The 22578-nt window shown below is 44.3% G+C and overlaps 1 protein-coding gene across 1 annotated transcript in view; it reads left to right on the forward strand.

Annotated features, from left to right (window-relative positions):
* PIGS (phosphatidylinositol glycan anchor biosynthesis class S) overlaps window positions 1-22578 on the forward strand; it is a 282891-nt gene that overhangs the window by 12693 nt on the left and 247620 nt on the right. Inside the window, exons 2-3 of the mRNA XM_069615337.1 lie at window positions 17786-17925; window positions 19051-19162. Coding sequence (XP_069471438.1) covers window positions 17786-17925; window positions 19051-19162 — 252 coding nt within the window. The remainder of the gene's footprint in view (window positions 1-17785; window positions 17926-19050; window positions 19163-22578) is intronic.

Raw genomic sequence — 22578 nt, forward strand, 5'->3', positions numbered from 1 at the left:
TTGGCCATGCTGGACAGCAGCCAGAACATCTTTGCTACTTTGCTGTTAAATAAACTAAATGATTGGGTTTAGGAGAAAGGACTGCTTCAAATAGGTTTCCGCAAGGGCCCATGCAACCACGCTAAATATTTGTGCTCTTCAAAGTCTAGTTGCAGAACAGGAATATAGCTATGACGAGAAATTGTATCTCTGCTTCATAGTCTTTACTAAAGCATTTGATTCGTTACCATGTTACTGCCTCTGGGGTAAACGCCATAGGTGGGGAATTGACCCCAAGTTAAAGTTATTGTATCTCATTGAAGAACTCTACACAGATAGTTCTGTAGTGGTCCGCATTAACCAGGAAGGTCAGGTGACGCAATCTATTCCAACCAACATTGGTTTAAAGCAGGGATGCGTTCTCACGTCCCTGCTTTTGAATTTATATATTTCAGATTTGGCTGGGGCGATTGGCATCGGTATGTAACTTCCCCCGTCCCCCTCTTTTGGGAGGTGAACCGGTTGCGTGGCTCGGCTACGCCGATGAAACCGTTATATTGGACCATACTCCAATCAGTCTTCAACGATCCATCAGTGCTGTGTTTCTTTTTGCCAAGTCGAATAATTTAAAAGTAAATGTTAGTTCTCAGAAAAAAATCGATTTGTTTGGAAGTTAGACGATGCTCCGCTGGAAGTGGTAGAGAGTTACCTATAATTAGGGGTTCTTATTAAATCACAACCTGAATGCGCATTGTATGGTTATTTTATTACGGCCAAGGTTTTAAGAAAGTGGTGGGTTCTAAGGAAGTTTGTTAACCAGTGAGGTTTCAACACAGAGGATTTGATTTTTTTTTGTTTACAGGACCAGCATCATGCCGCACATACTTTACGGCACATCTACTTTCCTGGAATCAAAAATGAAATGGCTGGAGATTGTGGAGGGAAAGATTTTATGGTCCATCCTGTGTGTTTCCTCTTCGGTCCCCGTCGAGGCTCTGAGTTTGTAGGTCTACCAAAAAACAAAAGCTTTGAATGCAAGTCTAAACCTCAGCAACCAGCATAACAAAAGAAGTTACTTCTTGTTTTCTAGTCAGGGTTTTTGCCTTAGTGTACCTCATTCTTGCTTAGTCAAACTCTGTTCTAATCAGATAAAGAGATTAATTGTCTATATGATATTCAATATTCTTCCCAATAGGGAACTTATGGGCAAATGGCCGGGGACCCCTTATGAAGAGAGAAACTGTCGAATATGTACAAATAAAGTTGAAACTATTCGGCATATACTTACTGGTTGTCCTAAGTTAGTTGCTCTTTATCTAAAAGGGTTTCTCCCCACTGACCACCCATTTGGAATGTATAGAAACGGATCAGTACTGGAGTACTCTATATGGTGCTGAATCCATTGTAGCTATGGCTTGCTTTTTATATATGGAAGGAGGTCTTGCAGAAACTGGTCTAGCTTTTATAATCTGAATGATTGTGATCCCTTTATTTCGCCTACATGATTTTCAAATTAATGATTATATATATATTTTATCTGACATGTATTTCTTTGCTTGTTTTTTTTTTTTAACCGATTTTTATATGTATTTTACGTTACTTGTTTGTGCTTTATGGATGAAGTCATTATTGTTATTTATTCTTTCTGATTAATTTGTAGACATATTGTCATTTAAACTACTTAAGGTTTTATTAGTTTAACCAAGGCACAAGAATACATACAAAAAAAAAAACTCACATCCAAACCTGATCGTCAACTGCCTACTCAATACCAACTCAACGCTCGTCCTTACCACCCTATGGAGAGGAGAACATGACATCTACACCTAGACACAAACTCCCTTCCATTCAGAGAATACTGCTCTTTTACTCCCAAAAAAATATGGCTATTGTCTTCTCAGTAACCACTATTACAAAGTGGAGCCAATTCTGGGCCCTTTTGCACCCACCAAAATTCACTTTGTTAAACCACTGATCAAACAAGCTAACGAAAGGCTAGGAGGCCTTGCAGTGATGGAGGGCAGTCAGGAACTCTGAATGCGTTGACATAAATCTATATGCCATAGTGACCAGTTGCACAGCGAAACCCTGAACTGGGCTTATCACATTTGATGATTCTGGAGACTTTGTTCCTTCTTCCCTAGGGAAAGCTCACTCGCTTTAAGGTTAGGGAAATAAACCTGCTGAGCAAAACCCCTTGGGGTTTGGGAAAGTGGGACCTCACTGGGAATGACTCCCCTTTAGGGGAATGAGGACTCCCATTCCAACGGGAACTCCCTATGCACAAGGTATTCTCTGCCTACATGGGAGTAAGAAATACTGGCAAAACATCAGTGTTTGGCTCAAAGCAGTGCTGAACTTTCCATGTGTTTGACAACTTGTGGTGAACAATATGCCCCTTCTGAATACCTGACCCAGAATAAAGGGCCAATAATCCTTGAATGGAGGAGGAGGAGAAAACTAACGCTTAGGCGAGTCTCGGACGTGAGAACATTGGCAAGGGGAGGAGCTACGCAGACCAACAGAGCCTGCTCGAGCATGGGAGAAGGTGGACTGGGTACGCCAGACCAGGAAGCATGCAAACCTGGACAGGTTGAGGCTGCGCTCCTGGAGGCACGACCATGGCCAGGACGTGGTTGGCCTGGAGCCCGCCAACAGACAAAGTCGAGGGAAGAAGAGAGGGCTCGGTCCTCTGCTGTCAGACCAAGAGCCAGCAGTAGAGAGAGGCGAGACGAACGGACTGTCGAACTGAACGTGAAGACTGCCGGCATCCAGAAGCCAAGATTGCCAAGTTGTGGAGAAGGCAGCCATTGTTAAATTGACGGACCATCAATGGAGGAAGCACCACAAAAAAGGTATGTGGGCTGCCCATGTCAGAGGGAAGAGAATAGAAGAGAGAAAGAAGAGGGAAGGACTAACCTAGCCGCGTCCAAGGGTCATGGGTACCTGAGCGAAGAGGGAGAGTGAGTCAAGGAAAAGGGTTATGGGAGCCTGAGCACCCAAGCAGCATAATCCTCGAAGGGTCATAGGGACCCAAGAAAACAGAGAACCAGAAGCAGAGAGCATCATAGGAACCATGAAGAACTAAGTGAGATATTAGTTCAGGGGACTGGAAGGTGCCACGGGGCACAGTAACTAGAGTGGAAACCATGTATCACAGGAGCATAGAGGCACCTGAAAGGTGGTGGCTGTGTGTAGAGAGCGACCAAGTTGGTGGAAAGGGATCAGGGGAAAAAACTTCACCTAAAGAAGTTTGAGCAGTTTGTTTTTCAGGAACTTGAGACTTTTTTGAACTTTTGGGAATTTTGAGGAACTTTACATAGGGGGTCATTACGAGTTTGGAGGCAGCCATGGTGCTACTAGCACCATGGCTGCCTCCAAACTCGTGGTCAGGTCCGGGTTCTTTGGGGACTTACCGGGTCATTCCAACATTGGAGGACCCGGTAAGTCCCCATTCAAAATACCCATTCATCCCCATTCCCATTTGAGCCCCCATAGGGCTCAATGGGATTGGGAAGGGAGCTAATAACGGGCCCGTTATTAGCTCCCTGGTCCCTTAGCGGGACCCACTAAGGGACCTCGGAATGTGGCGGTAAGGGGTTAATGGCACCGGCATCCTTACCGGCACAGTTAACCCCTTACTGCTGCACTCATAATGAGGCCCATAGACTGACAACAACAGTTTTCTTTGAGTGCACCTTTTTGTTTACTTCTAACTATTAGATCCAGGCCCAAGAGGGATGGGAGAGCCGCAGATACCTTTTGTGAAGCACCAAGAGTGCAGAGCACTGACATATATTTCTTTTAAGTTTTTAAATGTTAGGGCCAGTTTAGTAGATAGGTTGGTCCGAGGACTATTTTTAGTTTGGACTATAGACAAGCACCTCAGTTTAGTTTGATTAGGAATAGATCTCCCTGTTAGTAGTAGGGTCAGTGAGGTGTTTTCTTTTCATTTAAATATAAACTAGAGTCAAACGTGTCCTCTGGTCCCTGTCCTTCTTCTGGCTTGCCACGCACCATACCATTGAATTGAAAAATAGATCCTACTACCAAACTTGAATCTCCTCTGAGGGGAGGTCTTATGATCTAATATGAACTAAGCAACCGCATTGACTCCGAATCCACCCCTCAATCCTGTTCTTCTTTTTCTGTTGGCCACGCAACACCCTTCAAAAGGAAGGGTTAGTAATACTCCCCTGATGGTCAGCCAGGAACAAAGCGCCTCCAACCATTGATCTCCCCACCACAAACTCCTTCCACCCCTTCATGCATGTGATGAAATCAGAAATCCTCATCACAATAAGCCATGACCAGCATTCTTTGTGAAAAAAGTAATTCACCTATTGGCTGACCAATTTGGACATGTGAAACGTATCCATCATAAGTGGAAGAATGCCAGCCCCAGTCAAATCGGCCACTATCAATCCTATCGTGAAAAAATCCCCAAAAGACCTCAATGATCCTTGAACAGACCCCATCCTCCTTGCTTGAAAAACTCTGTAGACGATCACCCAACTAAGGACATACTCATAAACAACTCCCTACATGAAACTAGCCTCCTCTTCATGAGAGAAATGATTGTGTAAGCCTTAGACAACAATATGCACGTCTCACCCATCCTATTACATTATTAGGCAGCATTTAACACCATCCGTCATGACATCCTCATTGATGGACTTAATTCCATGATTGGCCTAAGGCCCTAAATGATTCACCCTTGAACTACATCGGCCATTTTGTACATATCCACCCCAACGTTGTTAAACTCAGCCCCTTCACATCCGCTTCTTTCCATCTCTTGTGCAGTGCTTCAGGCTTTGTAGTCTCTCCCTTGCTGTTTAATGTTTGTGTGTCCATCTAGCTAATGAAAGCAAACTCCCTCTTAAATACAGGAGACCCATAATCACGCGACCCATAATCACGCTTAAACCAGAGTAAATGCACCCCTAATTAAAGCCATGAGTCTGTCTTGCAAGAGATAACAAAACTAATCGTTAGACCATGAGGATTGGGGGAAATGGCAGAGGACTCTACCATTTCCGACCAGCATTCTGTCGTCACTGGCTGGCTGCCAGGTCCTGAAGACTGGTGCTGGGCCTGGGGCTTAAATACTCTTGACTTGGTCACTGGATACCAGCAGAGCTCATCCATGACTGTTCTTCTTATCATACAAGGGATGCTGCAGAGTCGTCCTTTCTTCATCAGCAATTTCTGGCAGCCATGCTACTTAACATATTAATACCTTACATAGACACACAATGCTGCCCTCTGGCATTCCCAATTTGTTGAGTGTCTCCTGTCCTTTCCCCCTGAGCCGGTGCCTTCACTGGTTCTTGAACGACAATTATACTTTGTATCTCTGCTCACCCTTTGTCTTCAATTCCCACAATTTTATCTAGTGCCTTCTGGACCTCTTTTGGTAGTCCCCTCTTTACAATAAAATAGAAAAATGGTACTGTCGCAACTCTCCACATTTCCTGTAATTTAAGAATAAACCTAACTGGGTCCTCCTCATCACCCATTGTGCACTGCATTAAAGAATGTAAGTCGGGGGTATCTGGGTACATCCTTCGTAGGGCAGCCCATACCCTTGCCTTTACCTCATCAAAGGCTGCTCCATCATGTTCTTTATCTGCAAGACTTGCCCCAGCCCTTGCCCGTATGTCCCCAGCCTGGTCCACAGCTATGCTGACCAGTAAACTCTTACTGCTAAGGCTACCCTTGCTGTTTGTTTTTCAAATTCATAGATCCATTTACTATCTCTGTCTATAAGCTGGGGGAGAGCTTTAGTCAAATTAGTTTTGTCCTTTTGAGGCTATGGCACATACTGCGTTATCCCTACTTCTTTATGTATTTGAGGCATCTGAATATCTATTTTGTTTTCTACCATTTTAGTATTCTTCTGATCTTGTACTACCATGATTACATCTGGTCTGTTTCTTGGGTCTGTCCCTCCCCACTGCCTCTTGTGGCAGGGACGGGTTTCTCACTGCCTCCTCCCCTTGATTGCCTTCTTGCCCTGCCTCTTCATTATTTCTACCACCTTGATCTTTCCCTCCATTTTCCCTTGTTGGTTCTACGTCTTGTCCCAGGACCGTCCATACCCTCTGCCCATCATCTTTTTCAACACAAACATGTCTTATTGCCGCAGGGTTAAACCTAAACAAAAAATCTCCTGACTTCCAATCCCCTATTTTCTGTACCGGTACCCTTATTTCTGGTGAAACTTCTTCAGGTTCTTGTAACCTGACCAACCGTTCCTGCAATGCTCTTAACTCGCTGTCTGTCTACTTGTGGACCCTCTGGGTACACCAATGCTACGGGCACATTAGAGCTTGTGGATGGGTTATATTGAGATGCAAAAGCTCTTGAGCCCCCCCCTAGTTGTTAATCCTGATAATCCTGTTGACAGACTCTCTACCTCTGAAGGCATGGGGTATATCCCCTTACATTGGATCTCTTTTTCACCTTCCTGATCTCCCATATCCTCAACTGATTTCCAGAGATCTAGAATCTCTTCTCTTTTTTGGGACTTGTTCCCTTCATATTTTGCTGATACAAAGATGGACATTTTATCTAGCATGTTTCTGTTATGGGAGCCCTGCTCTGGCCATGAGCAGGACGTCCCCCTTCCTTTGTTTCTACTATCAATTGTTTATTTATTCTGTCACAATAAAGTGGCAGAACCCTATGCATGTGTTTTATTGGAGTTCCTTCCTCCATAATATTGCGCGCGTCCCTAATGCTTCACTTAAACCATACTGCTATGCTGCATGTGCTTCAAAAATACAGATCAACCCCCTTTTTCCCCTCACCCCCTTTTACACTTTCTCACTTTGATTTCACCCACACACAGACCGCGACTTATCCACCTTCCTTTCTTTTTTACCACAAAAGACAGCAAGAGAAAATATACACAAAATAATTGACTACCATCCAGGCCCATTCCTTATACTGAGCCACTACATAATACCACTTATTGCTTTTATCGTCATAAGAATAATGTGTAGTACTACCTTCTCAACCTGTTTATGGCTGAGGATCCCTTGCATCCCAGTCCTTATAAGCTGAGGATCCCTTTCCATTATAAAAAGTAGAAAAACAGAACTACGTGACAATTTCAATACATAACCCACCTCTTTGCCTGAAATCCAATCCAATCTTATTCCTTATCACCAAAAGTCCTATTTCATGCTATATCACCAATACTACATTACCAAAAAGTCCTATTCCATTGATCTCGTATAACATCCTCCACTTCATCATAGTAGCATTCACATCATCAAATATTTTTTTCACATCACCATATTATACATACCTGTTCCCATTTTGTTATCACTTGCAAGAGTATACTCATGTGGGCGTTGTGTTACAAAGTCCCCATGCCTGTCTTTCTGGAGCCATGCCCTGCTCCAGTGAGCAGAAAGGATTTCTTTTAAAATGGCTTCTACTAAAGTCGCTCAGGATACATGAGTTATTTGAATTAGTAGTCTGATCACTACAGTTGGGCGTTGTTTACCTGCCTGGGGCTTAGCAAAGTACAGGGGCAAGAAACTAAGTATCACGTCGGGTCACCACTGAAAGCGAACCCCAACTTACAGGGGTGCCCCTTAAATAGAGGGGACCCATAATCACGCTTAAACCAGAGTAAATGCACCCCTCTAGGGAATTATCTTGCAAAAGGTAACTAAACTTTAATCTTTACAGATCATGAGGATTGGGGGAAATGGCAGATGACTCGGCCATTTCCGACTAGCATTCTGTTGTCTGTGGCTGGCTCCCAGGTCCTGAAGACTGGTGCTGGGCCTGGGGCTTAAATACTCTTGACTTGGTCACTGTATACCAGCAGAGCTCATCCATAACTGTTCTTCTTGCCATACAAGGGATGCTGCACAGTCTTCCTTTCTTCATCATCAGCAATTTCTGGCAGCCATGCTACTTAACCTATTAATACCTTACATAGACACACACTGCAGCCATGCAGATTTTCACAAACTTTGAGGCCTAGCCCTCAGTTAAAACTAAACATTTTTATAACTAATTTTCATTCATACTCCACACATTTTACTCATATTTTTATGTGGTCCTACAATATTTTAAACCTGATTTCATAATTCTGTAGGTCGTGCATTGACTCTGTACACACCTATTCTTAGTCTGCATGGGATATTGATGAACAGGAACAGCCGCTGAATTACCTCATGCTCTCTACCAGCCTGACTGTAGTCTATTTGTAGCACATCCTGGATTCACAGTGTGCTTTGAGCAAAGCTAACCACAAATTAACAGTTTTATACATATGTCCATCTAAATAATTGTTTGCACCTTATATTTCAATCCTAACTATCATTATTTAGTGACTGGCCACGCCTCTGTGTGATTATTATTGCATGAAAAAAGCTTTCTCAATGCTATCGTGCTTAGAAATTTTGCCTAGTTGTAGAGCGCTTGAGGGGTGCAGGAAGGCACTAGCTCCTCCCCAACACTAAACTGATTGACACCTTCATGTTTCACTTGCAGATTTCATATATTGCTCAACAATAATCGCTGCCAAACCTCACTAAAACTGAAATCATCAGTTTGCCCTCATCCTCCCACCCTGCTTTTCAACTGACCTTCTTCATGAGGCGCGCTTCTTCTTTCCGCTTGCACTGCCAGACATCTTGGACTACAATAACATGTCTTTCAAACACACAAAAAGGCATTTAAAAAGAATTCTACAGTCCTGTCCCCTACGATGGAATGTATTAAAAGTATCAAGAAAAGGGGCCTGTGCTAGGAAGACACTATGGTGAGTACGTTTCTTCTTTAAGCATTATCCACAAATGCTTATCTAACAATAGACTAAAATACCTTGAAACTTTTATCAAGGCACACAGGAGTGACTGAAGATCGGTCTCCCAAAACCTGATCATGCACTTCCAAAAGTCGTCAACGATCCCTTGCAGTGCTTGGCGCTAAACGTGGAAAAACTCTCCTTGCAGAAATCAGGAATGAAGTAATCTACTGATAAATACTTGTAACTATTTTACCGCCAATCAAATTTTCTATTTACTTTTATAGACTTTTAACTGATGTGGTCACACCTGACATTTCTTCTTGCATTATCATATTAATTTAACATTTATGGACAATTAATAATGTCCATGTTGCTGCCTATGACATTGTTTGTAAAACATCCCAACGTCCTCGAATGCGCATCGGCATTGTTCCCCTATTGCATCTCGCCCTTTCCCTTTCCCATGCTTTATAGCAGCTCACTGCAGTCTGGTACTTTTTACAAAATATCAAAAATAAAATGTACATGGGTGCTTTCTTCCCGCATCACATGCTGCCTGACCACCATTCGCCACTGAATGTGCTCACTGTCTGATGCTTAATTCAGGGGTAAAAATGTCATGTTTCACGCTATTACCCAACCAATAAAAGTAACTTGCCCCTTCAATTGTACACCTAAGCACAGCACGCCATTTCTTATTGGCCAAAAGTAAATTCTCACCTGCCAATGGCGAGAGCACATTTTGAACCCAGCTTAATCCCTCCAATATTAAGGTAATCTGTCTCGGGGAATCTAGAGCTTCTCGACTCCTGCCCTCTCCCATATCCTTCCGCCTGACTGATGTCATTTCACCCCTCCTGGCTTGCAACATGGGGAAGTTCTCCTGACAACATTCTATTGCTACAGCATTTTGTCACATCTACCTCTCTAGCTGTCAGATGTAACCTCCTCAAAATCTGTAAAATCCGCCCTTTCCCAGTATTCACTATGCTAATCTGTACCCCCGTCCTCTGCAAGCTGGATCACTGCTCCTACTAAAGGTGGAGGTGTTAACCTGCAATCATTCCCTAATTATATTCCTTCTTGTCTACAGATCCATGCATGGGCTTGCCCACACATGGCTAACTCAATCTCTCACTACTGCCCCCCTGACCCCTCGACCTGTAGCTCTCATCAACGTTTTTCTCTATCCTTGCTGTGCTACTTCTGCCTTTCATTCCATCAACCTACCCAATCCCCACCATTGGATCTCCCCACCCACTGGTGAAACTCCGGTCTCAACTACGACCTGGCTAAAATGGGGTTACTATTGCGGTTATGACATTCGTGCTGTTTGTATTATGATATGAAAAGGGAAAATGCACACCTTGATTTATTAAAAAGAAGTTTACTTAGCATGAAGTGTATTTGTCCTTGTGGGACTAGTCCATCCTGCCCAGGGGAGCCTTTGTAATGTTTGACAGAGAGGTCAACCTTGCTGTGACCAGAGATAGTGGACTGGGCCTCTTGGCAGGGAGAGGCAGAAGAGGGAAGGAAAAAGCACTGTTTGGGAACGGTTGTGAGAGAAAAGGAAAGAGGGGAGAAGCAGACTTCCTTCCCTGCCCCCACCCCTTCCAGTGGGAGGGGGTGCTGCCTCTGTCAGGCCCCCGTGATATCCAAGCCAGATCTTGCATCTCCAAAAAGGGATTTTCAACTCACCCTGATCGAAAGAGCAGGGCACCTGTGTTTGGACACCTGTTTTTGGCTTGCTGTGTGTAGTTTGTGTCATGTGGCCCAGCATGTGTATGGCAAGAACGACCTGGGAAGCATCCAAGAGGTGTTGGCACGTCCTGGAAGTCTCAGGTCGCAGGTGAGGAGAGATTTTGACCAAGGCGGAGATGGCCTTCAGTTGGCAGCTTTTCAGCAGGGCCACAGTGGTCCGTTGATCCAACATGGCCGGGTGCTGGTGGGGAAGGTCTGAGGAAGCGTACAGGAGCAACTCCACACCCAACTAGGCCTGGGCAGGCAGTGGTGGAGAGCTGGCACATCTAGCCTACTGGGAGTAGTGAGGGAGATGAGTGGCCCGCGTTTGAGAAATTAGTGGATGCGAGGAGCGGGGGCTGTGTGTGGTAGTCTGTCTTAAGTCAATGGACTGGTGTATTAGCACCCTGCAAGAGTGTGCTGAGGTGACCACACCCAGGGTAGGTGGTGACATGGGCAGGGCACAGAGGATCTACCTGGTGCATTGCTCTCAGTTGGACTGATGGGCATGGGAGCAGACCTGCAAAGCTGTCACAGCTCAGGTGCACTCAGACGGGCTGATACAGCATGATTATTAAGGATATTACCGAAGCAAGAACTCTGGATCATAACCCTTTTCCTATTATTCATGTATACTGCAGGTGGTGTAATGTTAATCTTCTTTTCAAAGCTGGTCTTGGGGAGTTGGGGAGTGTTGGGGTATGAGGGGTGGTTTAGGGTTGATATAGCCATGCTTTCCTGGCCTGGTGACAATGGCCAGCCAGCAGGTGGTGGCAACTATATCCTGAGCTTCACTAGCATCAAGTTATCTCCACTATATTAGGCTTCACTATATTGTCCTCAAAAGGCACATTCTCTCTTCTGGAGGAGCACTGAGTTGTAATTTTGTATTCCGCCAATCCTTCCAGATCTCCTGAATAAATGTGAATATTGCGTATTATGATCCTGTAATAAGTACCCCATGCTGTCCGTCCCTTTACTGTACCTTTTGAAAACCTTGTCAGCATGGTCCGCTCCTGCTGTTCCTGTTCCTCCCTACCATAAAAAGTCATTCCTCAACCATATATTCAGGAAAAATAAAATATCAAACACCTAGACTCGTAAAATGTCTCTTACCATTGTAGGCTCCCTTTAGGCGGGCACCAGACTCTTCACAGAAGTATTAGTAAAAATATCTGTGTTAGTGGGATTTAAAGACTACCAACTATTAGTGGCATGACCATTTAATGGTTAGACAAAAGGCAAGGTTTGCTATATTCTGGGAATGTTAACGTAGCTCTTGCCTGTTTGCCAATCATTCATATAAGTCTACTTCTATTAGTACTTCTGCTGTTGGGAGTACCAGGCATGATCCCATGCGCTGCAAAGTGGAACAGGAGCATCTTTTTCATAGTCTCCACTTTTTTTTTAATTCTTGATCCGACCAGGACATGTTCTGGCTGCAGACCCCAAAGGTAAAATGGACTTTTTGACTGAAAATGTATGGTAACATTTAGCAAACAATTTCACATGAAAGAATAGTGAGCTGCGGCCTTTACACAGTGCAAGAATGTATCCAGTAACTTGCACATGATCAGAATCCTGAGTGTACCGGGTATTGCGCTCAAATGGGCTCTGAGGGTGGGCAATACATTTCAATTAAAAGCACCTTAGGTCATGCAATTGTATCAATGTGGAGGAGGATAATTACTTTTCAATCTTCATTTCTTAGTCGGCAGTGTACATAACTCTAAAGCATATGAGGGTGGGCATTGCCAACGCAACTAATGTAATGGGGTAATTATTTGCACCTGAAGGGCCTGTGGTTGGCAATGTATCATTCTAAAATACACTCAAAGGGTGAGTATTTATTACTCTTGGATCGTATGTAAGATTAAGCACTGCTCTTTGTACATGGATGGAATCCAAGGGGTAGACATTGTTGTTTGTACAACTAACTAATGTTTTCCTCTCACACTGTGCACCTTCGTAATTAGCCAAAGGCATGGTCTCACTCCCACACACCTCTGCACTAACATATAACAGAAACACTATTGCACAACACCTTTGCCATAAGAATGAAGATAACTTTCATGACAAAAAATTTGAACTGTAACTTCTCACATAATTTTCTATTCATTTAAACGCAACCTCTCCTGCTTAGTTCATAGTATACCTCTTTTCCGGCTGTCCACATGCCATTCAGACATGGGTGACTAGCAGGTTCACACTCTCATAACTTTAATTGGCGAAATGCACACACGTATAATTGTACCTCCCTATTTTCCCATATTTTGGACTTTGTTCCCTCTGATGGCGTTCAACCAACAGCGCGTTGTGACCATAACTATGGTGAAAGGCGCTATACAAATTCCAAATGGATGAATACCTGGTTTCTGTATTTGCCTTTTGTACTTGTTTAGTAATAAAAGGGACACCATCCTGAGACTGGCCAGTCGGCTATATGTGCTTGTGTATAGAAGTCCTTGTAGAAGCTCTCTTCACTACCATATAAATAGAAAAATACAAGTAAAGTTTGGACCCAACTTTCCTGTTGTTTTTTAAAATCAATCGTAAGGGCTCAATTACTCTATTCTTAGCCCATAATGGGTGAGTGTGATAATAAAGCTCCAAGGCTCTAGGTAAGATTCCATGTATGTTTATTTGCTCAATAAGCCAAGTACATATTACGAGGGATGCAACCACTGGCCACCCTTGCCCAGACCAACTGATAACTCCTTTCAAACCCCAACATTCCACCTGCATGACCTCAAACTCTCCACGCTCAGAGGTTCCACACAGAGAAATGATGTCAAGCTTGCATGCAAGTTCCAATATATCCCCTTTTCTTCACACTGCTACCAAAACCATAATGGTCTCCAGTCCTGTACCATCCAAGCTATCACATCCTCTTTACCATCTCCACATATAACCTACAATAGACTCAATTCTATCAGCAGGTTTACTTCCCACATCCTGCAAGAGAAAAATAATTCCTAAAAGCAGGTTGCCTTCCCCGCAGAGCCCACTGAACAACTCCAACTCGCAGGATGACCACCCAGAGCCTTCATCAAGTCAAACAACTTCTAACAGTAACTTCTGCTAACGAGTTGCATCACAGCAGAACCAACAAAAATTCTCATTTGCAGGTTAGCTTCCCAGAGCCTGCAAAACAGCTTCTGATAGCGAGTTGCATCCTTGCTGAGCCCACAATAACATATTCAACCTCATTCTAACACTACCAGCAGGTTGCCTTCCCAGCAGAGCCCACAATAACCTCTACTTGCAGGTTGACAACCCAGAGCCTGCATAACCACAATAGTTCCCACCAGCAAGTTAACTTCCCAGAACCCACAAGCTAGCGCATAGCCCGCATAACTACTCCATTCGCCCCCACACACATTTCCACTCGCCTCCACACACTACCTTGCATTCGTACTAGGTCACTATAACCAATTGTATAACCCACAACCCCAAGGTTTTGTCTACAACAAGGTTACACTACCCAGAGCCTGCAAAACAATAGCTTCTGATAACATGTTGATTCATTCTTACAAATGCTATACAACGCGTTAGTACAACATCAAATATGATAAATTACCACAAGCAGGTAGAACTCTCCAAAACATTGAAGCCACAACATGGACTGCACTCGCCACAAGATAATGGCTTCTGACGTATACCTCTGACATTACAATAATATAACTTCCTTTCTCCCTTCACTCCCATTGCTCCCACTCTCCTCATCACCCTGCCTTCAGGTAAAGCAGGCCTTAAACTGGCCAACAACTGGAACAAATCTGGTGCAAACTCGACCAGTGTACTGTGAAGCTCACAGGACTGTAGGGTCCAGTTCAACTCACATGCTGGACACCCCTCCTTGGCCCGACCCTGCCAAGGTTCAAAATTGTCCCTTGCTCCACCTCCAGTGTCACTGTCCTCAATCTTAATGTAGTCTTGTTCCCCCTTAAACTGGGGAATGACTGGTTCTGATACCCTGGTCCTGTCCATGTTCCCCTATTTGTCATTGTGCCACCTTCTCCTCTATTTTCACTTCCCACTCATTCTGGCGCTTCAGATTAATTCAAGCGCTCAATCGCGCTCTCTTGGTGCCATAAAAGTTCCCTTTTGCCCTCAAATGTCTATCTCTTCCATGCTCTGCTTCTGCCCCCTGCCTTTTCTACACCCCACTCACTGCAACAGTTAAGTAGAAACATTCTCCTCGTCTCTGTTCCCAGTTCGCTTCAGTTGCTGGTAAAACACAGTGCCAAACTTTCTTGCCGTAGCTCACTCTTCATCAAACACTTCCTTACAGAGAAATACCTTCTTCCGGCGCATCAGGTATCATAACAGATAAAAGGACCTTCTACCTCCTCTCTGTGCGTATCCTTGGAACACCAGCCTCCACCAAACCAATGGCCAGCTCCGCCTCCACTGAAATCATTATTCCAAGAGTCAGACAAGCCACTCATGGAGCTGCTGTGGTTCGACTAATTCTCTACTCTCCAATGCCGTTCAAAAGATTCAGCGGTGTGCTTACAGCCCCTCCCATCCTCTGACCACCAGCCTGGCCTCTAGGCCACCCCATAGAAGCATGCTACAACTCTGCTGGTCTGGCACTCTCTGCCTTTCACACCGGATGGTTGCTGCATCGTCCAGCAGCAAGACAGGTTCCTCTCTGGAGAGGGCTCTTGCACAGCTCAGGACTACAGCTCCTCACTCCAGCCCCACCACTGAAACACACTTCTGACTCCACAGTGTTTACATTCCAGCAACTTGACAAGGCACACCATTCGATGCCCAATGACCTCCCAGCGTCTCTGCGTCCTGCTCCTGAGCCCTCAAATGGCCCCCTGGACAAGGACAAACACCCTCCTGCAAGGGGGTGGTTGCAGGAACGGGGCAGTGGCTGTATCTGTCTGCCCCCCCTCAAATCCCTTCCACTCAGCAACATCCTCCTCTTCCGTGGTTCATTCAGCTCGTTGCCAATTTGATAATAAAGATCCAAGTCTTAAGGTAAGATTTCATGTATGTTTTGTTTGCTCATTAAGTCCAGTAAATATTACAAGATGTACATTTGATACAACCGATGGCCACCCTTGCCTAGACCAACTGATAACACCCTTCAAACCTCAACATTCCACCTGTATGACATCGCACTCTAACAGTACACAATTTCCGTGCTCCGAGGTTCCACACAGATCAATGATATCAAGCTCATATGCAAGTTACAACAGTGAGGCTTCAAACTTCTCCTTTTCTCAGGAGCCTTTCCTCTCGCTGGATTTCCTACCAGTGACTTCCTAACGTGACCCACAGGTGATTCAAAAATGTACGAATTTCTTACATTTGATGCTGCCAAAATCTTATTTACTTCTCTTATCTTTTCTCACCCGCACTACTAATCTGCTCTTCTTATTTGCTCCCAGTGTATGCTTTCACTTCTCTTCAATCTGTTTTCAATTCGCCTTCTGTTTCCCTTGCGACCATTGGCTCCAATTTCACTTGCGTATTGTCCATTTCCTTCTATTGTCTTTTATTGTGTGCATGCCTCGCCCCTACCCTCCTTTGATCACTGTATGTGTCTTTCATGCTCTCTTCATTCTGCTTCTAAGTTTCTTCTGTCAGTTCCTCAACCCTGCCCCCCTTTGCCCGATCTCGGTTCCGACCTTATTCACTCCTGGCTTCCAAACACTGGAACACTTTGCCCTTCAGTGTTTCTTCTGTCTGCTTCTTCTTTTTTAAGATTACACTCCTTTATTCTGCCCCATCTTCCTAAACGTTATTCTTTATCTTTAGTGTTATGGGTTAGATTGCTGCTTATTTCACTTCTATTGCAACGTTTATTTTGTAAAGGTTGTTGGCAAAAGTTGAATCCAAATGGGTTGTCACTGCCCTTTCCCTAGATATGGTGCTATCATGTATTATTGTTGTAAACCAGGCTGTGCATATCCTATTGTGTGTACTATGGTGTTCAGTGTCCTTACACATTAGGTTGTGTTCACTGTGGAATATAGTGCATCTCATCTCTGAGTTGGTTTCTATTTGGGTAGTTGCTTGGCTCCTAGGAAAGTGACCAATAGACAAGTTCATCTCTACTCACAACCATATAGACTGTCAGGTGAGTACGGGTTTGTTGTTATGATCTTGTTCATTTATTGCCTTGGGGGACCGTTTGCTGCAGATCTTGCCTCAAACCAATTAACAGATGGGCTTTGTTATCGGTGTGTGGGATTTAAAAAGCTCAAACATGGCTAGGAAGCAACAGAGAACTGTACATGGGGTGGGGAGGACACACCCAGGAGGTTACAATAAGTGTGCATGGTACCTCCTTGGCCAGGCTAGAGTTGGCACCGAGGCAGGTTTAGTTTGAAAACAAGTTATCCATCAGAAGTCCAGAATGGTGACTTGGAAGGCTCTGATGATGGGTTGTGTCCTTGTAATAGGGTTGTCCTGCTGGTCTGGTCTGAGCAGGGTGGCCAGAGCCGCAACCTGAGCTGTGTCACATATTTGATTCCATGGTTCAGCTTCTCTGGCGTCCTTCCAGCCCCCTTCCCTGCATGCGTTCAAATCCAGTGGAACCTGCCTAGTTAACCTGGGGTTTCTGATCAGCTATTGCCACCATCACTGGGCAAACACACAGAGTGCTGGGCTAGTGGTGGCAATTGTGGTGGGGAGAATGCGTCTTTTTCAATCACCACCAATTGATTCAGGGAGATACGTCCTACTTATCTCAAATCCTTGCCTTCTACCAGGATCCCTCCCAGCTTTCCTGCTATTGGAAATAATCCCGGGTTGCTCTATGCAATTTGGTAGCAATTAATGACAACAGGGGGTGCACATCTGACATGCACACAGGAATCTCCTTAACCCCCACCCACAGTTAAATTGCCTTTTAGGACAAATACTGATCACACATTGTGTAAATGGCCGTCAGTGTGGCTGAGTCTTAGAATGCACGATGGCTGTATCTGTGCTGTTTCGTGCTTGTTGTTTTGCAAGCCCAAGCTCACAGTGTACAAAGATATGTCTTCAGCGTGTTAGCACAAGCACAGAGCGAGATCAGACGCAGATGCAATGCCTACCCCTTCCTCTATTCCAATCATCCTTATATGCCATCAATGCTTTTCTGGGTTGGAGAAAGGTGAAGTCAAAATGTCACTCTGAGCTAAACCCAGACACAAATGTTCTTTAGTAGTAGGGCCTCTGTCAGATTGTACAGCTATTAGTGAGTGTTATATAAGTCCTATAGATAATGCCTTGGTTTGTGTTTCATTGATTAACTACTTCATGTCCTTTGTCCTACAGAGGTCTATCGGGGGAAGTGTGCTGCGCACACCATTGCAGTCATCGCTATTGTGGTGGGGCTCCCACTGTGGTGGAAGACCACAGAAACCTACCGGGCCTCATTGCCTTACTCTGATATCAAAGAGCTAGATACTTTATCGGTAAGTTAATCTCTGGGCATCCCTTATCCTGTTTCCTTTCACACACAGCAGTCCTTATTACTTACAACATCAAAGATTTGGGATTGATCGGATCATGCCATCTAGTTGAGCCACTAATACTGGGAAGACCTGGCTGGCAGGTAACTCAAAAGACCTATCCAGCAATGCGGCAGTTAGCTAACCTCCATAGACTTGACACCATGTCAGTAAGTGAATCCTGAGTCCAGTCACTATTATGGTAGAACAAGACCTGCTAATGCTTTGCCAACTGACTTTGATATCTTTGAGCTGTTTGTTCATGAATTCCTGCAGTGTGCCTTATCCTTGTACAAGACCTGCAAGGTCTCTTTGGCATACATAGACTTCTGTATACTTGTATAGACTATAGAAGAATTGCCTGTCACCTTAGAGAACAGGCAGACCTCACTGCTATGAAAGACATGCCTGAGCTGAAAATATGTCTTGGTAAGGGAATCCCCAGAGAATTCTATATCCTGGTATCAGTGACCTAATAAGGCACCTTACATCTCTACCTCTGAAATCAATGAGCTGGGTTTGATCCGGACAAACCTCTTCCTGGTGCTTCTGAGACCTGCCTTGCATTAGCTCCATGCTCTGATGCTTGTAAGCTGGGATTGGTGCTGCCACTAAGATCCTATTGCCCCTGCAATGTCCTTGGGTGTTAAGTAGCTAGGATTTTACTCAACCATACTCTGGTTTGCTGATACCAGAGCTGCTAGTTTCATGGTTTTATTCAGACATCCTCTAGCTATATTTCACAGGAGCATCCAAGACTTTGGGTTGTAGGGAGTAAGCGTGGGATAGTTCTACAGGAAATGGCACTTCTTAGTGCCAGGATCCTATAGTTCCATTGTACCTCCTCATTGTGTCCTCTAGGGTGTCTTTATGCCACAGAACTGTATCCCCATGTGTCCTGTATGTCCCAGTGCTCTGCCATCATGGTTCCTGTCTACCTTGATCCAGTTTTGCATTGATGTTCTTCAAGAGCTATGTCCCTGTGCGTCTCAGTCCTGTGCCCTCGCTTTCCTGTATGCCTCAAGTTTCTTCCTCATGGTTTCTGTGTCTCTGTACCTATCCCTCAAGGTCCTGGATTTTCTTTTACAGCTACAGCTGACTGTTCCAGTTGAGATCATTTTGGCTAAAGGTGCCTTGAGTCTGGAGCAGCTAAGGAAGGTCCCTTCATCTGACCTCAAAGAAAGAGCCTCACAGTTAAACTGTAAGTTTCCCATTCAGTACAATATTCTGTATCTGAGAATGCTTTAAAACATGCTTGTTTTGAATGTATTTGCTTACTATTTAAGTTTGAATTAACTTACAATTTTTAGAAAGCACATGTAACCTGAGCTTGTGATTTTTAGTACACATGCGGATGTTGTGTCTGATGAATGTCTGCCTTTCTGTGAAACTAGTTGGCCAAGTATGTGTTGGTTTTGGTGCATAGGCTCTGCAACCCAATAAGCAAAATAGGGGTATGGGTTTTTCGGGACAGAAGGAAGTGACTTTGAGAAGCTAGCACGGTGGAGGTGCACAGGTGTCCTCTAAATGCACTCTGAGCCACTTCCCACCCACACCTATTGGAAAAGCAATGAGCTGCCCTGAAAACATGCTTGGAGGGATTCTACGCCATATTTTCAGTTTTCACATAGGCTTGTGCTGGTGCAGCAGATTAACAACCACGTTGCACTGAGAGTCGGATATGGCTTGGCTGGCTCTCCCTCACTCCTCCACCTTCATGCTGTTTTCTCCCAGCTGTGAGGGGTCAGTAATACGAGGCAGACAACTGCTTGTGTTTTTTCTCAAGATTAGATCTTTTATTTATGTGGCAAATAAATCCTTGCTATTCCTGCTCTATTAGGGATTTCCCTGCCTGGTTTGAAAGCTAAGGGAATAACTCCTAACATTAAAAGAACTGGCCCTAACGCTAAACAACAAAACATTCAAAGGAAATCATTAAACATAAAAGAATGAACAATATTTAGCAAGCATTTTGGATTACCTTCACCTGTCCGTGGTAAATCCTGTCCCCAGGGTTTTCCAAGTCAATTCTCCAAAACGGTCAAAGGAAAAGAAAAGTCTTGAACTCCAAATCAACACAAAGGTTCATTAAACAAATATCCACTGGTAACACTTCTTCAGCTTTCAGTTGAAAAGATCCCCTTCCAATTTCAGCCACGAAAATAGTACAATGGTAATCCTAGACGTCTTCTTTCTAAGATTAATTGCCACAGTCTGAATATTAGGTTAACAACTTCTTCTATGACTTTATAATTGATTAAGACCTCTGCAGTACATTTAGTATAGTTGTAAGGATGGTTCTCTTCAATTGTTGCGCTGCTCTTGACAACTACCCTTCTACTATTGTTACATTGGGAACAGTCTCCATTGTTCCACAGTCTGCTACTACTTCAACCAACTTCAATATAACATCCACTGACAGTTTATACACCATCACACTTCAATTTCTTCTATAGCTTTACACTCCAGAATGAATCGGCATATAAAGAAAAGGCACTTCAACCTCTACAGGTAGGGAAGGCACTCTTCTTTCCCATACCAGGAAAATGGCAGCCCCTTTGCCTTCTTCTCTCTGCCTCACTGTCACAAGTACAACCTGCCTCTGCTCCAGGACTGACTTTCTCTCAACTTTATCAGTCTTCACCATTACACATTATTTTCTTCTGCATGACTCTTACAAGCACCCAGCTCCCTGCTCCAGCTTTGTTCACACCTTCTTAGTTCCAGTAACAACTCTGAAGCTGTATTGCCACTCTTTCAGCTTCAGGTAACAATGCCACACTTGTATCCGAGGACATTGGAACTTTAACAACCTTCCAGATCAGGTTAATCGATCTTAATAGGACTGATTTCGCTCTGGAAAGGTTAGCCTCTTGGCTTGGATAATGCTTTTTCTTCTTCTCGGTACAACTACTTCTGGACTTAAAAGATAAAGGATCTGACTAATGCAAGGTTCAGTCTTCAAAGGAAAAACAGATTTAAGCACAAACAACCTCTCTTTAAGAAGATATTTAACCTTACAGAGACACCAGTGATTGTATTTCTATTCAATATCGCAGAGACCGTTTCAGACTCCTTTAGAGAAACACAATTGGCCACAGACGACCTTCCTTTGATGCTGCATTTGCTAGCTATATTTGTAAAAGTCAACATTTAGTTTTTCGCAATTGTTTTCTAACAGGTGTTTCCCTTTTAATGAGAGGCATGTGACGACTCTTGCAACAGTTAATTGTTCAACAATGGAAATGATAGGCTTCTCTTCTTACGTGAACACTATTGCTCTTACTTTTCCATTATTAAAAGGAATTTTCACAACAACGAACAGTTTATACTCGTGAACTTGTGCAAGTTATTCTGAGCTGTTAACAGTTACTGACCAGGCTTGCTGAGTGAACCTGAACGCTGAGCTTCACTCACCTGCTCCAGGAACACTGCGGTTGTCGGCTGCTTCACTTTCCCCGACTTCAACTGCTTCGGGCACTCTTGGGATACACACCCTTCTGCAGCATGGGTGTCTCCTGTCACGCCAATTGGGAGTCTCCTTTACTCTTCAGTCCTTTCGCTTGCCTTCTGCTACCGGCCTTGGGCTTCAGCAAGTCCATGGCTCTGCAATCATAGCCACATGGTGCACCTGGGGAAAACTCCACTCTTGTCTTCCTCCGTGCGGCCACAGCAATGCAGGGTTTGAGACCACAGGACCGTCCCAGAGCTTGCAGGTGACATCTGCTGCCTCCACGCTCCGGCGTCCTTTCTGTGATCACGCTTCCTCCTGAATTGCCAGCCTCGTGCTCTTCTACTATTGCCAGCTTACTGACTCCTGCTCCTTTCCCCTCCCTTCTGCTGCAGCCCTTTATGCCTCACAGGTTTGGCAGTTGGCTTCACGTGTGAGCCATTGATTTTAATTGCCTGACCCTTGTAAATGCTATTGGGCCTAATTGCCTGACTACTACATCTGCATGCTTCCTTAGCCCTTTTCTTCGTCTCAGTCCCTATAGGATTCTGGGACATGGAGTTTACTTCATCAGAGTCAGGTTTTTCTACTTCTTGAGTAATTTTAAGGGTAGATTTAATTCCCTTAGCAATTATAACAGGAGTGCTGTATGTTTTAGCTTTACTAAAGGAAAATGATTTAGAAAAGACGTTTCCGCATTCCTTATAGTGTATCGTTGGTAGTGAGGAGGGCATTGATTTTAGGAACCAAAACAATTCTTTCCTTTGGTATAATAATCTTTGGTTTTACAACCTTAAGGTTTACCACCTTGAATTCCATAGGAGGTTGAGAGACATTAAAATTATATTAAGCATAACCTCTTCTGGCACAGTGGTAAGAGTCTCCCTGTTAGAGCAAAATACTGTGTCTCATCCCACAGAATCTCCCCACTACCCTGGGCCTTGTCTCCACCCCGGTGATCCCTGGAGTACACCACCCCCAGGTTTGGGATCAAGAAGTATCTGCCTTCTCCAGGCTACCTGGGAGGAGACTTTAGGCAGAGTTTCAGTGAGGGATCAGCAGGATTCTTCACACAGCTCAGCAATGTACAGGTAATCCTTACCTTTCCATAACGCTGGACCGTCTTATTGACGGTCTGCTCTCTCCTTTCCCCTCTTGCTGCAGGG

Source organism: Ambystoma mexicanum, chromosome 9 (assembly GCF_040938575.1).
Source record: "Ambystoma mexicanum isolate Mex_15411 chromosome 9, UKY_AmexF1_1, whole genome shotgun sequence".
Lineage (NCBI taxonomy): Eukaryota > Metazoa > Chordata > Amphibia > Caudata > Ambystomatidae > Ambystoma > Ambystoma mexicanum.